Source organism: Budorcas taxicolor, chromosome 25 (genome assembly GCF_023091745.1).
Source record: "Budorcas taxicolor isolate Tak-1 chromosome 25, Takin1.1, whole genome shotgun sequence".
Classification (NCBI taxonomy): Eukaryota; Metazoa; Chordata; class Mammalia; order Artiodactyla; family Bovidae; genus Budorcas; species Budorcas taxicolor.
Window position 1 is genome coordinate 41,058,139 of NC_068934.1, and position 17,211 is coordinate 41,075,349.

Below are 17,211 nucleotides of genomic sequence, written 5' to 3' on the forward strand. Positions count from 1 at the left end.
CTCCTGGTTAAATAACGAAGGCAGCTCCTTATCAGAGTGTTAGATACCTCCTTGATGCCCACGGCCTAGGGAAGAGCATTTCCTAGCTTATTCCTTCCAGTTTGGCAGGAAGGCACAACTCCAAGGCTCACACTTGGTTCTCAAAGACCAGCTCCAGGAAACCTTACTTGGAGAGTCACAGTTGCGACGTGAGGCTCAGCAGGAGCGGGGCATGTGGTCAGGCTTACATTGTTTAGTGGCTGTTCTAGGATGAGGCTCCGGATCTGACAACTGAGCCATTTCCTTCCACTCCATCACACTGCCCTGTCTTTATTTATTTAATTAACTAATTTAATATATATATTTTTTAATGTGGGCCATTTTTAAAGTCTTTATTTGTTAGAATATCGTTTCTGTTTCTTATGTTTTGGTTTTTTGGCCACAAAGCATCTGGAATCTTAGCTCCTGGACCAGGGATCAAAACTTCACCCCCTACACTGGAAGGCAAAGTCTTTTTTTTTTTTTAATTTTTGGTTGTGTTGGGTGTTTGTTGGTGCACACTGGTTCTCTCTAGTTCCGGTGCTGGGGGCTTATTCTCTCTCTCGTTGTGGAGCAAGGGCTTCTCAGTGTGGTGGCTTCTCTTGGGGAGCATGGGCTGTAGAGTGCGGGCTTCAATAGTTTCAGCACGTGGGTTCAGTCGCTCCATGGCGTGTGGGTCCCTTCCCAGGCCAGGGATCAAACCCATGTCCCTTGCACTGGCAGGTGGGTTCCCAATCCCTGGACACCAGGAAAGCCCCTGCCTTGTTTTTAATATTAGTTGATTTTTTATTATAAGTATAGACATACCTGTTGTAAGTATTTAAGTAATAACAGTAATTGACCAGACTGAGAAGCGAGTCGCCTGTTATCTCCCCCATCCCTGCTGTGCCTCCAGTTGTCATGCCCCTGACATTGATGACAACTGTTGGTGTCAACATTGGTGACCCCTGTTGACAGCAGTCTCTAATCCTGCCAGGTATTTTCTATGTGTGAAGAAACATAGACACACATATCTCTTTTAAAAACAGAAATCCAAACTTCGATCGTTTTCTTGCAACTGGCTGCTTCAGCACATGTGGGCCTCTTTGCAGGAGTCCAGGCGCGCCGGCCTCATCTGGGGCTGTCCAGTCCTCTGTTGTGTTTCTAAGACAGGAAAATTTGGTGTTGCTGAGTCTTTGAATAAAGCCATGCCCAAGGCATTTAAAGAATTTTAAGACTCTCCTCATTTTCCTTTTTTTAAGTAGTGCTTCTAGGTGAAAAAGAAAAGTTATAGAAGCTTTACTTTTCTGAAATACATTGATGATGTAAACCAAAGTGTAGAAGATCCCTGTTGCTTTTATGTAGATCTTAAGTGTGACCAAACTGTGCACAGATCGCTTCCCTGGTGGCTCAGAGAGCGTCTGCCTGCAATGCAGGAGACCCGGGTTCAGTCCCTGGGTTGGGAAGATCCCCTGGAGAAGGGCATGGCAACCCACTCCAGTATTCTTGCCTGGAGAATCCCATGGACAGAGGAGCCTGGCGGGCTACAGTCCACGGGGTCACAAAGAGTCGGACATGACTGAGTGACTTCACTTCACTTCACTTCAAGCATTTGCCAAGAGAGGCACGTTTACCCTCCATGAGGAACAGTGTCTTGAACTGGCTGTATTCCCAGAAATGTTGGCATCCAAGACTTCAAAGAGGAAGAGGAGGGAGACTTTTCCCTCAGCTCTGGTTGGTACCCCACTCCTCCCATCTCATATCTGCCCAACAGAATATTTGAGCAGAAACATAAGTTTTCTGTGACATTGTCAGTTCAGAAGAAATTAGCCAAAATTTGGTTCTTTGGGCGTGTGGAGCCTCTCTGGCTGGCCAAGGACTTTGATGCTGTTGTTCAGTTGCTAAGTCGTGTCCCGCTCTTTGCAACCCCATGGAGTGCAGCGCACCAGGCTTCCCTGTCCTTCACTATCTCCCGGAGTCTGCTCAGACTCATGTCCATTGAGTCAGTGATGCTATCTAACCATCTCATCCTCTGCTATCCCCCTTCTCCTTTTGTCTTCAATCTTTCTCAGTATCAGAGTCTTTTCCAATGAGTCAGCCCTTCACATCAGGTGGCTTCACATCAGTACTGGAGCTTCAGCATCAGTCCTTCCAATGAATATTTAGGGTTGATTTCCTTTAGGATTGACTGGTTTGATCTTGCAGTTCAAGGGACTCACACGAGTTTTCTCAAGTGCAAGGATTTTCTTTGCCAAAATACATGCTTGCATTTTCCTTCTTGCAATGAGTTTGTTTGCTTTGATTTGAGGTGTCTAGATAGTAGGACTGATTAAGTGGAGTCAGTCCACTTATGTATTTATCGTTAAGTGATAAAAAGACAAAGCTTCCCTTTCTAGGTGGGGAGGCTTCGTGTTGTAGAGCTGTTGACTGGCTTGACAAGCTCTCTGTGTTCCTGACAATAAAACCTAGTCTCACCAGCGATGCGGCCAAGGCGTCTCTTTCTGTGTGGTGGCTGTGAAACTCCTTCCAACATCTCTCCCTGGACGCCTCTCAAGTGCTGACTTGGGAGGTGCAGTGGAAGTTTGGGGGATCTGGCCATCCCATTGCCATTGACTTAAGGCCATGACCGCAGCGCTCCATGAAATCCTCTCTCACGTACTCAGGAAGAGGCCAGTTGTTCCTGGATTCCTAGTGTCGCCAGGACCATGCTCCTTGGAAGGAATCTTTATTTTATGCTTAGGAAGTGTTTCAACAGATCTTTAGTGTTTTATGGTTTCACTTTTCTTTTTAAAGATGTCTTTCTCTTTTTTTTTTAAGAACGTGGACCGTTTTTTAAAGTCTTTAAAAGTATTGCTTCTGTTTCATGTTTTTTTGGCCATGAGGCCTGTGGGATCTTAGTTCCCTGACCAGGAATCAAGCCCACACCCCCTGCATTAAAAGGCGAAGTGTTAACCGCTGGACCACCAGGCAAGTCCCCAAACCTTTCTTTTATGCTCAGAAAGTTCTTCATATATTTTCAGTGCTTTATGGTTTCGTTTTGGGGGGCCCTGTGGCAGGTGGGATGGACCACCAGGAAAGTCCTTAGGTTCACTTTGGAATGCTTGACTTTGGCCACGTGAGGCTTGGCTAAGATGATGGTCTACTTCCAGAACTTGCAGGAGTCAGCCAGGTTTCCTGGTTTCCCCTTCCCGGCTCATGTTGCCCCTGATGAGGGGTGAAGTGTCCTTTCCTGAAGCCCAGCACCTGGTCTGGACTGAGTGTCAGTGCAGGACACTGTCTGGGTGACTTGGGCATCCATGGCTCCTTATAGCTCCCTGAGAGCTTGTCATGGACTGACTTGCCCCTTCCAGAAAAATCTTTACATCTTTACATTCAGTCTTTCCATCCAGAAATATGACATCTTTCTCCATTTACACTTGAGTCTCTTTTTTATACCTCTTAGAAAGGTTTTCCTCTTCTTTATATGTCTTGTGGCCATATTTCTTTCAACTGAATCCTAGATAACGTCTATATTTTGTCATGACGATAGGGATTTCTGTGGTATTCAGGAAAACTGTTGCCATTTGGCGAGTTATCTTATGTCCAAGTAGGGTCCACTGATGTCTGCTTATGATTCTAGTTGTTTTTCAGTTGATTCTTTTGAGTTTCCTAGGTAGACAATCATATTTTTTGGAAAATAGTGAAAATTTAGACACTTTCTAATAGCTCTGCACTCTTATTTCTGGTTTGGTCTTTATGACGTTAGTGGAACTTCAGGACAGAATTGAATAGTGGTGATGTCGGGAGTAGTCTTGTTTTTGCCCCCCACCGCCCACTTTTTTTTTTCTTTTGCTGTATTGTGGAGGAGAACCATGAGGCCATCAGCCCTGGAGCTCTGTAAATGGATTCTTAGAAGCCAGGAGTGTTTTCGCCCGCCTCTGGGCCTGAGAACCTGCTTTTCTGACCCCATGGGAGGCTCTCCCTGCCCCATGGCCTGTCAGCAGCTGACCCTCCAGACTACCTTTGCAAACAGGCCAAGTATTCCCTTGGAGCAGCCGGGGGGCCCTTGGGCTGGAGTCTTGCCATTCCTTGCATGCCTGCCGTGGCCGGCTCCTCATTTCTCTGCCTGTGAGTCTGCACTTTCTCAGAGGCAGGCAAGGCTCTCCAGCTGCCCCCCTCCCCCAACCCTGAATGGACAAGGCAGGCCCTTGTCGGTGCTCAGACATTTTGTTCCAAGGCTGAAAAGTCCCCTGTACATGCCCCTGGCACCCCCTCAGCCCGTAATCCAAGCCGGGCCTTGTGGTCCGGGGGAGGCGGAGCACCGGGGTGTCAGCTGGCCGGGGCCCCAGGGTCGTAGGCCTCCGGGACGCCAGGCCGCCAGGGCTCCCCCTGCCTCTGCCTCTGACCTGCGTCCCTTTCAGCTTCAGCTTGCTGCTGCTGGTGCTGCTGCTAAGTCGCTTCAGTCGTGTCCAGCTCTGTGCGACCCCATAGACGGCAGCCCACCAGGCTCCTCTGTCCCTGAGATTCTCCAGGCAAGAACACTGGAGTGGGTTGCCATTTCCTTCTCCAATGCATGAAAGTGAAAAGTGAAAGTGAAGTCGCTCAGTTGTGTCCGACTCTTAGCAACCCCATGCTCTTCAGCCTACCAGGCTCCTCCGTCCATGGGACTTTCCAGGCAAGAGTACTGGAGTGGGGTGCCGTTGCCTTCACCGCAGCCTCAGCTTGAGGACACGTCAAAATGGGTCCTGCATGTGCCGCCGCACCTCAGGGTCTGGACACGGCAAACCACCCGGAGCCTCACCCGCAGCTCGAGTCTGCCTTTCCTCTGTGACCATCCCAGAGCCCAGGCTTTCTTCCTGTGTATCGTGATGAGGACTCTTCTGCAGGGGAAAGGAGTGCAGCACCCCACCTCCCAACCCTAAGCCTGCAGGCCCCGTGGGCAGGAAGGCTGACTCTTGCTTAGTCCCTGGGCCCAGCACCGTGCTGAGTACCACATGTGGGGCATCACTTAATCCTTGCTTAACCGGGAGGCAGGGTCTCTCATCAAGCCCACTTTATAGATGGAACAGCTGAGGCTGAGAGAGGTGAAATAATTGGCTCAAGGCTACAGCTAGAAAAGGCAGTGCCACCATCCAAACCCTGGCTGAATGACTCCCAGCCAGGGCTTCCTGGTCCTGCAGGGCCCTGCCCGGGGCCACCACCTGCTGGACACTAGGGGCCTGTGTTTCTTGGATCCTTCCAGCTTCCTAATGTATTAAGAAGCCAAGAGCCCCTCCTCCGAGGGCTTCTTATCCTAAGACACTTATCCCCTCCCTTCCCTGTACCCATGGCATATAACCGAGGGCTGCAGAGAGCTGAGCGTGGGAAAGTCAAGAAACCAGGTTGGGCCCACGCCTCCCTTGGCATCCCCGAATCTCCGCTGCGCTTGCTGGTTTTCAGAGGGGAAGCTAGCACCCTGGGTCAGCCTCACGCTGACAGGCGATCTTGCAATCCCCCTAACTGAGGTCATCAGGATGGGATCAGACGCCCTGTGATGGTCTGTGTGTCGCAGCACACAGACGCCTGTGTATCCGTGACCTGCCTTCCGAAGGGCTTTTGTCGCCCGTCATCCACCGGCCCTCAACAGCTCTAAGGAGTACCCATAACGAACCCAAATCTCATGGCAGGGGAGGGGGGCTGCTCAAATAACCAATTGCTTCCAAATCTGGAGCCCCCCACCCCAAAGCCAGTGCCCTCAGGGGTGGGCAGAGGGGCCAGCCGCTGCCTGGGGGCAGGGACCTGGCAGCTCCCACAGGGCAGTCTAGGGCCTTGAAGGGATGCACGCAGGAGCCAGTAGTGCTGACCTGCCAGCGAGCATTAGCCAGGGAGCATTAGCCCAGTAATTTCCTGTCACCCCCTACAGGGCACCACAGATCAGTGCAGACAGGGTGCTTGCTGTGCAAACGCAGCTTCAAACCAGCTCCCCAGATGTGCCCACTGCCAAGTTCCTCTGTGACCCTCTGCCAGCCTATCCTGCCCCTAGTGCTCACTCCCAGAATAGAGCTGAGCCAGCCTGAGGTTCCTCTGGGCCTGGGGCTGTCCCTCGGGACAACCTGTCGGGCAGAGGGGTGGTGAGGAGGGCACCTGTCAGGGCCGGAGAAGCCTGCAAAGTCTGGGCCTGTTTCCTGGCTTCTAGGAGGAAGAACAGGAGCTCGGGGGGGAGCAAGGGGACTATTCTGTGAAGCACACGCTCCCCAGAACCCAGACCACCAGACCACTCACTTAGGGGGATGCCTCTAATCCCTCCCTCCCCTGAAACATTGTCCAGGGCTGTGTCTGGGGTGCCCTGACTGGGATCTCTCCAAGCCCTGCCTCAATCTTTTTTTTTTTAATATATATGAGTCAAGATTGGTAGAAAGAAAAGTTCCTTTTATTTCAGAGGCTGGCCTAGGGGGTGGGGTACAGAGTGCAGACTCCTGTCCAAAGGCTGACTCCTCCTGACTGACAATCAGTAGGCTGGAGCTTTTAAATTTTGTTTATTTATATTTGGCGGGGCTGGGTCTTCATTGCTGTGCATGGGCTTTCTCTCGTTGCGCTGAGCAGGGGCTACTCTCTGTTTAGGATGCAAGGGCTTCTCATTGCGGTGACTTCTCTTGTTGCTGCTCGAGGACTCTGGGCACATGGGCTTCAGAAGTTATGGCACACGGGCTTAGTTGCCCTGATGCATGTGGGATCTCAGTTCCCCGACCAGGGATCGAACCCACATCTCCTGCATTGGCAGGTGGATTTGTAACCACTGGACCACCAGCCTCAGTCTTAACGACAGCCTTCATGCAAAGGATTTGTGCATTCTGGGGATTGGGTGAGACCTCTATCAAGGCACAGGAGGCCACACGGACCAAACAGATAGATTCTGATGGTGCTTCAGCGGGTGTGCCAGCCCCGTTGTCACTGGTGCCAAGGTGAATGCCGTGGGGCCAGACTTGGCTCTGCTCTCACCCAGGGCTCCTCCGTGGGCCCTCCCTGTGATGCTGGCTCTCACTCCACCTCTGTGTTCTCACCTGGAGAATGGGAGCATTGGTCCAGAGGACATCCAGGGTTCCTCCCTCTGTAACATGCTTTGATCTCCTGGCTGCAATAAGCAGGAGTGGACGTCATGCGATGAGGGTGGCACCGACCTTCGGAGCTGGGGGCGGGAGGTAGGGGGCAGGGGAAGAGCCGTGTCCCATGGGTCAGCCCCTGGCATTCATGCCTGTGTTCTCATTGACTCCTCTTAGCTGTCAGTGATTTTGACGCCAAGCAGGGCTCAGGCAGGCTAAGTGACCTGTGCAGGGTCTCAGCTGGTAAGAGGCAGAGCAGGCCCCCCTCTGTGAGCGACATCTTTTGGTCTCATTCCCCAAGAAACAGGGTGGGCTGGTCCTCGGGGGGCTGGACTTTGGAAGTAAGGGGCTTGCAGGAACCCTGTGGGGCCGTAGGTCCCCCACCCCAATCCTGGCTCACACTCGCTTTGTTCAGTGAGGATGTCCACACCCCAGCCAGATCTCTCAGCCCTCCTGAGTGGCATACCTGGGCATCAGAGTGCCCGGGGTAAGACCAGGTGACCAGGTATGTCCTGAAGAGTCCGTGTGGTGACTCCCCCTGGCCTGGAACCTCAAGTGTCAAGTCTCAGACTGGAAACTGCAGGCGGCTTGAGGGACTAGATGCTTGACCTGGTGACTGGTAACAATTTCCCGAGCCCTTAACCTGGGTTCTCCCAGCCACTGAAGGCTCCAGGGAGCTCCTCAGGAGGACCCAGGAGCTTTTCTCTCTCCAAAGGAGTACAAGCTGGCCAGGGAGCTCCGAGTGCCTCTACACACCCCCCCACCCCAGTTCCTTGTTCCGTGGTGCATTCATTCAACAAACATTGATCTGCTGCCTGTCTCATGGGCTCTGAGTCCGCTTTCTTGGGTTCAAATCCTGGCTAGCCCGCTTCTTGTGTGGCCGTGGGCAGTGACTTGACCCCGAGCTTCAGCTTTGGAAGCACCAGGTCACAGAGGAGTACCTGAGCTGAGAGGCCAGCTTGGGATTGGTGCACCTAGCAAGGGCTGAGGAAGTGTTGGCCAGAGCAATCGGGAGCCGAGAGGGGCCCCGGGTGCAGAGGGACAGAAAGCTCCCCTGGGCGGGAGGGAGGGACAGGGACTGCAGAGCAGGTGGAGGAGAGCATGGGAGGCGGGGGTCCGAGGGGTGCTGGGGGCTCACAGTTTCTGCTTCTCTCCTCAGTACGGCAAGAAGAAGCTGAAATACCTGCCTTACAACCACCAGCATGAGTACTTCTTCCTGAGTGAGTGCCGGGGCGCCCCACAACCCCGACCTCCTTCCCACCCCAATGTGGCTATCCATCCCTGCTCCCACCTGACACCCTTCCAGACCCAGAAAGTGACACCAAAGCTGTCAGAGCAACAACAGCCACAAAGCCATCATGGCCTGTGATACACAGAAGGGACACTGGCCCAGACACCCAGATGCCACATTCGGGCTTCCTGGGCAGGGTGCCAGCGGGCACTCCCAGCCCCCTTCTCAGGGCGCCAGTCTCCGGTCTCCTCTGCCCAGGAGCTACAGAGCTGGCACCACATCCTGGCTTCTGCCCCCTGGTTCCTCCGCATCTTCCAGCCCTGCCGGGTGGGACAGGCCGCTCCAAGCCCCTCTCCTGTCTCTCTCTCTTGCAGTTGGGCCACCGCTGCTCATCCCTTTGTACTTCCAGTACCAGATCATCATGACCATGATCGTTCGCAAGGACTGGGTGGTGAGTCCAGGGGACCCAGGAGTGTGGGGAGGAGGGCGACTAGACCCTGGATCGGCCCATGTCCCCGGGCATCTCCCGGTGTGACTGCCTTGTCACTCTCAGGAAGGGACTTGTTCTGAGGCCAGCAGGAGCCAGAGAGGCCATAGCACCCCAGCCCGAAAGATCCCGCCATGCAGGGCGTCCACTGGGAGAGCCCCTGCCTTGGCAGAGCCCTTCAGAAACTTCCTGAAGGCCGAGTGATGAGTCACACGCAGTCCTCCCATCCAAGGCTCCAGCCAGTACCCTCCTGAGTCCCCGTGAGGCCCATAAGAGCCAGTGGACCAGGTCACACTGCTCTCCGGTTGGTAAATGGAGAGCAGCCTGGCGCTTAGTTTGCTAAATCTGCGTGAGAACGTGCCGCAGGCACTTCTGTTAAACGACAGGATCACATTGTCTCACAGCTCTGGAGACTAGAGTCCAAGATCAAGGAGTCTGCAGGGTTGGCCCTTCTGGGGGCCGGTTTGGGCCGGCCTCTGTCTCTGACACATGGGTGGCCAGCGTCTTCTCTGTGGGTGTTTCTGTCTCCGGGTTTCCCCTCTGTCTTAGGACACCAGTCATGGGTGAGGGCCCTCCCTAGTGACGGCATCTTCACTAATGACACTGTCTCCAAACAAGGTCCCACTGTGAGGTCCTAGGGATGAAGACTTATTTTAGGGGACACAATCCCGCCCATCACTCCAGAGAGAGAAGGGGACCCTGGAGAGGGACGGTCCTTGGCTTGATGTAGACACGCAAGTGTGGTTCTCGGAAGAGGACAATATGCTCGTGATGGGAGGCCCTGGGGGAGGTGGTTGCCCTGGGCAGAACCTGCTTTTGGCAGAACAGGGTTTACTGGGACTGGGATAGGGACAGGGGCAAGACACGTGCCTTCCAGACCAAGCGGACACTTAGTCAGTATCGCTGGTCTTTTTTTGTTTTATAAAACCCAGGTTCGTAAGATACTGAAACTCTCAGAGTTTGGGGCTTGCCCAAGGTGACACCAAAGGGTGGATCAGGCATGAGAACCTCCCAGTGCCACCACCTGGACTCACCCCCCTCCCACACCCTAGACACTGCTTTCTCAGTAACAGGCCCTCGTGTTTGTATAGCAATTGAAGGACTTCAAAGTACTTTGTCTTACACGCTTCCCTTGGTGTTACTGGCAGAGGTGCCTGTTGATTCTGCTAAGAGGGCCAGCCTGGAACTCAGGAGCAGGTTGGGGTTGTTCGGGGAAGAGGAGGGATTTGGAAGTCCTTGCCAGCCCTGTGCTAGTAAAACCTGTACTACACGCTTGTAGGGCATGCTTTTTATCAGTACCCACTGTGCTCCAGGAACAGTTAGGCAGTGCCACCCACGGTGAAAGTCATTCAGTCGTGTCCGACTTTTTGCAGCCCCATGGACTATTCTCCAGGCCAGAATACTGGAGTAGGTAGCCTTTCCCTTCTCCAAGGGATCTTCCCAACCCAGGGATCGAACCCAGGTCTCCCACATTGCAGGCGGATTCTTTACCAGCTGAGCCACAAGGGAAGCCCAAGAATACTGGAGTGGGTAGCCTATCCCTTCTCCAGTGGATCTTCCTGACCCAGGAATCGACCCGGGGTCTCCTGCATTGCAGGTGGATTCTTTACCAGCTGAGCTATCAGGGCAGCCGTGTCTGGCCATTAAGGCGCATCTGGGCTGGAAGGAAGGAGTTTCTGGGTCATTGAGGGGGTGGGAACTGGAACCCAGCTCTCCTGCCCTTGTGGTGACTGTTGAGCCCTGGCTGCTCGGGACACTCTAATCTGCTTTCATGGCAGATGCCTGACATGAATATTTAATCCCTTTTTTTAAAATTTTCACTGTGTGTGTTCCCTGAAGGACAAAGCATGAAATAGGCACAGTGGGAAAGGGAATCAGACTTTATACCTGAACCGGCTCAGGTGGCCCAGCCTGGGACATTTGATCAGGCCCTTGGGGGCAGGGCTCTCTTGCCAGGGAGTAGGGTTCAAGCTTGGGCTTCTACTGCACAGCAGTAGCTGACTGTACCAGGCTTAGCGCCAGACGAAAGTGCACCCCTCAGAGGCCCGCATGGCAGAAGCCTGCCCCGTGCTGTGGTTTTCTGATTCATGGTAACTGTGAGCTTAGGTGCCACGTGCAGCTGTGACCTGGGGTGGTGGTCCTCAGTGGGAGCAATTCTGTTGAGCCACTGGCAGCATCGGGGAGAATTTGGGGATTTTTTTGGCCGCACTTCACAGCATGCAGGATCTTAGTTTCCTGATGAGGGATCGAACCCGGGCCCACTGCCGTTGGAAGCACAGAGTCTTAACCACTTAAGCCGCCAGGGAAGTCCAGGGAGACATTTTTGATTGTCACAACTCAGGGAGGATGGAGTGTACCTGCCCCCTCGTGGGCACCATGCCATGCCTGGGACAGCTCCCCCAACCCCTACCCCCCACACTGCTGAGAACTGTCCAGCTCCAAAGGCCAACCAGCATTGCCAGTGGCTACATCTTGGGGCTGTCCCCAGGCCTCAACTTCCTGGAGGTCCGTTGCATCTGATCCCACTATCCACTCCTTGAAATTCTCCCTGCCAGCTTCCAAGTCCAGCCTCTACTGGTTCTCCTCCACCTCTGTCTCCCTGCACCTCCTTTGCCCCTTCACCCCTGACACCAGTGGCCCATGGTCCTGTATCGTTTTGCACCACAGTTAATAAGCACACACCTCCGTTAACATATGTGTACATACTGCTGCATTGCAAACACACAGAAAAGGAAATAAAATGAATGTGATGAAAAGTAGAAACAGAACTTAAAGTACTGGCTTCCCCCACCCCCTTAAGGCTCCCCTGGTGGCTCAGATCGTAAAGGATCTGCTTGCCGTGTGGGAGACTCAGGTTCGATCCCTGGGTCAGGAAGATCCCGCGGAGAAGGGAATGGCAACCCACTCCAATATTCTTGCCTGGAGAATCCCATGGACAGAGGAGCCTGGCGGGCTATAGTCCATGGAGTCGAAAAGAGCTGGACATGACTGAGCGACTTCTTAGTCGCACACGTACCCTTAAAGAGCACCTCAGTCCTGAGGTCTTGCCGTCTGCCCACTGCTGGCCCTTCAGACCCCTCCCCAGCCACTCTTCCCACTCCTTCCCTCCCCAGCTGATGACACCGACACCGGGGACCAGCCTGGGTTCACCATGACCAAGCAGTCTCTGCACAGAACTGCCCCCGCCTCCTAGAGTCCTGGAGACTGTTGCCCTCTTGGCAGGGCCGGGGGTCCTGGATTGGGCCTCCCTCATTTCATCCCTGAGCTCCTGGAATAACCGAATCTCCTCACCTTCAGTTGGCAGGGACCTATTTTTAAGATTCGAATGGAACCACATTCTTGTCGTTTAAAGCACAGTGGGTCTTCTTCCTTGCCGCCAAAATAGAGGCCAGTCTCCCCCAGGCGGATGTGACCTGGCCACCGCCTCTTGCCCCCACCTGGAGTGCTTGGGCTGGAGTATATGGAGCATGTAATCTACATGTAAACACAGCCCCTGCCTGCTCGCCTCTCCGGACTTCTCTTCGCATTGTCATTTCTGCAAACATCCATCCTCCTGTTCTTTGCTTGGCCAACCTTCACTATATCCCAGCCCGGCTCGGGCACCACCTCCTGACGGGAGTCTTTCTAAATCAGGACAGGGTTGGGACCGTATGCCATGCTGCCATCACCCCTGTAACTGTGTGTCCCCTTCCATATGCTATGGAAGGGATCTCTGTCTAAAGTCTGTCCTTCCAGACAAGGGGTTCTCAAGCACTCCCGTTTGCCTCCAGCACCTAACTCAGCCCCTGACACAGGGAAGGTGTTCACTGAATGCTTGTGGAGATAACCGAACAGAGCTCCGATGAAGGATGTTTGCTGAGCAGATAAGGGGAGGAGCCTCCGGGCAGATCCAGCTAGGCACAGCACGGCCTGGCTGGGCCGTGGGAGACGTGACAGGCTGCAGGCAAGGCCAGGATGGTGGACAGGCATGTGAGGGACCCGTGCATCCTACTGGGAGGCTGGATTTTGTCTTTTATCCCCCGACAGGGCAGGAGGCTTGTGATGGCTTTGGGGATGGCAGTGGCATGATCCAGTTTGCATGTCGAAGGTCTCTATGGCAGCAAACTGGTGCCGGGACTGGAGTCGTTAGAGCTCAGACTTGCAAGCTCTGCTTATTGTTGCCACACCTTCAGGCCTGTAGAACCTCGGGGGGATATTCTTTTCCCATACTGAAGATGGAGGATCAGAGGCACAGCTCAGAAAGTTACTTACAAGCTACACAGAATAGCCACAAGGGGCACTAGTGGTAAAGAATGCAGGAGACAGACACGGGTCTGATCCCGGGGTCCTGAAGATCCCCTGGAGGAGGGCGTGGCCATCCATGCCGGTATTCTTGCCCGGAGAATCCCATGGACAGAGGAGCCTGGTGGGCTATTCAGTCTATAGGGCTGCAAAGAGCTGGACGCGGCTGAAGAGATTTAGCACACACAGAGAACAGGGCGGAGCCTGTGCTCTCATCGCTATCCTGCCGAGGGGGAGAAGTGATGCGGGGGTGGAAACAGTCAGTGCAAAGGCCCTGAGGTGGGAACAAGCTGGGGCAGGGTGGCTGAGCAGAGTGCTCACCAGTCCCTGTGGCTACTCTGGGTGGAATGGGAGGGCTTAGCAGGGGTAGACAGAGTGGGCTTGGAGCCAAGACAGTTCACTCCGGTTGCCACGGTTGCAGGGCCTTGGAGGCAGTTGAGGGAGTGGGGGCGGGGGGTGCTTTCCCAGGAAGAGAGAGCAGAACGGAAGAGGGGCTGGGAGGAGACGTGGGTGTGGGGAGAGGGCCAGCACTGTCAGGCTGCTGGCAGTGTCCTGAGGTGGGTGATGGACGGCGTCCTGGCCTTTGCCGTGCTGGAGTAAGGACCCCAACTCATTGGGTGCCAACGAGCAGTCTGTGAGCCTGCGGGTGTCGGGGGCGTGTGCACGTTGTGGTACGCCTCCAGAATCCCCAGGACCAGGGTGCTAGTCCCCATCCCTGCAGGTTTCCCTAGACGCAGAGCCGGTAGCCCCTCCATGTTGCTAAAGCCGCTCAGCCTTCTCCTAGATATAAAGACTGTCATATACACCCTCCTCTGGCAGGCCTCGGATCCTTAGCTGGACCCAGTGTCCAGCTTCCTGGAGGCCCGTAGGGTTTCTTGGCTGCCTTCACTCAGCGGTGAGCTGGGCTTGCTGTGTACACACCTATGGTTGGGACCCCGTGCCCAGGAGGGCAAGACACTCCCACGTCTAACTGTGTTTCTCTCCGCAGGACTTGGCCTGGGCCATCAGCTACTACACCCGTTTCTTCATCACCTACATCCCTTTCTATGGTGTCCTGGGATCCATCCTTTTCCTCAACTTCATCAGGTGCCTGAGTTTTGCTGGCTACAAGCCCCTCGGCCCCCAAGCACTGGTGCTGATGGGGGTTTGATGTGAGGCCCCTCCCGGCCGAGGAAAGCCTCAGAGGTCCCACTTTCTGCCCGGGCCCCTCATCAAGGGGCTTCACTCAACCCCCTCCACTTGTACCCACCTTGCCCCGTTTGGGGTTGGGAGAGACACTCGGTTCCCACCGATTCCCCAGACCCTGTGGAGCCTGAGCCGCCAGGCTGCACACTGAGCCGAGCCCCCTTCCAGGTTCCTGGAGAGCCACTGGTTTGTGTGGGTCACACAGATGAATCACATCGTCATGGAGATTGACCGAGAGCCCTACCGCGACTGGTTCAGCAGCCAGGTGAGGGCAGCCAGCGCTGGCTGCCAGGGGGGCCCCATGGAGCCCAGGTCCACGTCCCCAGGAGTGTGGCTGCCCCGTAGGCCCTGCGCTATCCTGCCCTTCCCTGGGGCTGCCGGTGTCCTTCCACTGGAGAGGGCCAGGGCCAGGCAGGAGAGGGTGGCCGGGAGCTTCTGGAGGGGCCAGTGGGAACTGGGGCAGGGTGGTGAGACCCAGGGAAGGCTGGGCCTTGCAGAAAGGAGAGGGGTCCCTTTGTGCTTCCGCTCCCAGCCACTCACCCCCCTTCTCCCCAACAGCTGGCAGCCACCTGCAACGTGGAGCAGTCCTTCTTCAATGACTGGTTCAGCGGGCACCTCAACTTCCAAATCGAGCACCAGTGAGCACAGGCGTGGGCAGGGAGGGGGGGAGGGTGGAGGGCATACAGTGGAAGCAAGTTACCACCAGCTTCACCTGGCAGAGGGCAGCAGGTGGGGGCTCCTTCTGTCTGTCTTTCCCCCAACGACTCTAGACTGTATCTCCGCCCCCCGACCACCCGCCAGCCCCCTTGAGGCCTGGGTTCTTGTTCCCCGGGCCACATGATCACAGAGGCGCCCACCCCTGCACATGGGCCCTGGCATCCTCCTAGATCCCGTGAGCCTGGCAGGATGGGCGACTGGTCCCTTTATTGACAGGAAGCCTGAGGCCCAGCCCTTTCCTGCTGCAGGCGAGCCACCCTGCGGGCACGCAGGGAGAGGCAGACAGGGTCTCCCGGGCCTGGCCAGCCTCCGTCTGGGCAGTGGAGACGGTGGGCCAGCCCTCAGGCCTGCCCCCGTGCTCTCCCCAGCCTTTTCCCCACCATGCCCCGGCACAACCTGCACAAGATCGCCCCCCTGGTGAGGTCCCTGTGCGCCAAGCACGGCATTGAGTACCAGGAGAAGCCGCTGCTTCGGGCCCTGCAAGACATCATCGGGTAAGGCGGGCGGGCACAGGGGTCGGGGACCCCCCAGGTGCCCAGGGGACAGGGAGAGGATTGGGAGGCACGTGGTCGTGGGACTGCCCGAGGTGGAGACCAGAGGGGCCCTGCTGGCACGGGTGCCCCCACCTGGCCCCTCTGTCGCTAGGGACTGCCTGGCCTCTGTCTGGGTTGGACGAGGTCCCTCCCCGGGGGTCCCTGGGCTCCTGATGAAGAGCTGAGAGGAGGCCCCCCCGCCGGCAGACCCTGACTCCCTGGGCTCCCTGGCCCCTCGGCCCCGTCGACCTGCTCCCTGACTGTCTGTTTCCTCCTCTTCCCAGGTCCCTGAGGAAGTCTGGGCAGCTGTGGCTGGACGCCTACCTCCACAAATGAAGCTGCAGCCCTCGGGGCGCCCACGGGGACGGTGGGGGAAGCAGGTGGGGGTGGTGGCTGAAGGGGAGGGCGGGGTTCTGTTCAGAGGGGCATCAGGAGGCTGTGGTGCATGGCCCACAGACTTGAGGCTCGGCCTTTCCTCTCTTGCTGTCTGGTTTCGAGGCGTTCACGCCTCCCTCTGACACCCTCCCTCCTGGGTCCTGCCCCGCCTCCACCCCCTGTCCTGAAGCGTCAGCCAGACCAGACTCGCACAGGTGCAGCCTGTTAGCCCCTGCAGCCTGGCCTCCAGGCTTCACACCACCCTCTTTTCTCCCTGCTCTTGAGATCCGCAGGGCTGGGTCCCAGCCGGCAGGTGGGACGGCTCCCTGAGCCTGCAGGATGGCCCCACCGCCTCGGACGGCCACCCACCCTCTGCCCTTCTGTGGGGTGATGGTGTGCTGGATTCCCCGGGTCTCCCTCCCACTGCTGGGTCGGTACTGGCGGCGCCCCTGCAGGCCCCACTTTCTCTTCAGATGTCCAGGGCCCTGGCCCTGATGCCAGGCTCCCTTCGCCCGTGTTACAGCCAGCTCAGGCCTCCAGACCCAGGGAAACGTCCTGGCCCCACCGGAGCCCTCTGACCCAGGGCTTGAGCAGTTCCATCCTGCCGCCTCCCAAGTCCAGAGCCTGTGACCTCGGGTCCAGGGGGGCAGGGCCACAGAAGAGCTCAGCAGAAGCAATGGCCAGGTCAGGGGTGAGCCGGCCTGTAGGCTCAGATGTTTGTTCTGGTTGGGAGACCCAAGATTCTGGAGCAATCGGATTGTCCCCCCAGAGTGCTCCGTTACTGCCAGGCAGTGCCAGCCAGTCCCTGGCAACTTGGCTGGTGCGGACTTAGGCCCTCCAGGTTGCGAGTGGGCACTGGAGCCCAGAAGCTCATCACAGCACCTCCCCACGTTGGGGCTGCCCACGTAGACACGCTCCTTCCCGGTCCATCACGCTCTTGTGTCTTTTAGAAGTTTTTTAACCTTTTGCTACAGGATGCGTTCTGCCGGGGGTGGCAGTGGGACTGGGCCTTGGGACGATCTGCCTGTTCCCACCCCCAGCCCCTCTGCAGCCTTCCCAGGCCCCACAGTGGGCTGAGCTGGGCTCACTTACTGAGGCCTCCGTGGCCCTGACTGTCAGGAGACAGAGGGAAGGAGTCCCAGAGGAGGGTGACCCAGAGAAGCCGGGGACTTGGTGGGGGTGGGGGTACCCAATGGGACAAAGAGGGGTTGGGGCCGAAGGCCAGACAGCTGAGGGGACAGGAAAGTGAGAGGGTGGGGAACCTGGCGGCCACTGGGAGGGTTCAGAGCGGCTGCATCTGGAAATTAACCCACTAACCCGTAGATAGCTCCAGGGGAGGGTGGGGCA

The 17,211-nt window shown here is 56.1% G+C and overlaps 1 protein-coding gene across 1 annotated transcript in view; it reads left to right on the forward strand.

Annotated features, from left to right (window-relative positions):
- Positions 1-15,862, forward strand: part of FADS2 (fatty acid desaturase 2) — a 36,140-nt gene extending 20,278 nt beyond the window's left edge. The window contains exons 6-12 of the mRNA XM_052662438.1: positions 8,215-8,275; positions 8,661-8,737; positions 14,043-14,140; positions 14,408-14,504; positions 14,798-14,877; positions 15,325-15,450; positions 15,774-15,862. Of these exons, the coding sequence (XP_052518398.1) occupies positions 8,215-8,275; positions 8,661-8,737; positions 14,043-14,140; positions 14,408-14,504; positions 14,798-14,877; positions 15,325-15,450; positions 15,774-15,825 (591 nt within the window). The 3' untranslated portion in view covers positions 15,826-15,862. The remainder of the gene's footprint in view (positions 1-8,214; positions 8,276-8,660; positions 8,738-14,042; positions 14,141-14,407; positions 14,505-14,797; positions 14,878-15,324; positions 15,451-15,773) is intronic.
- The last annotated feature ends 1,349 nt before the right edge of the window (positions 15,863-17,211 follow it).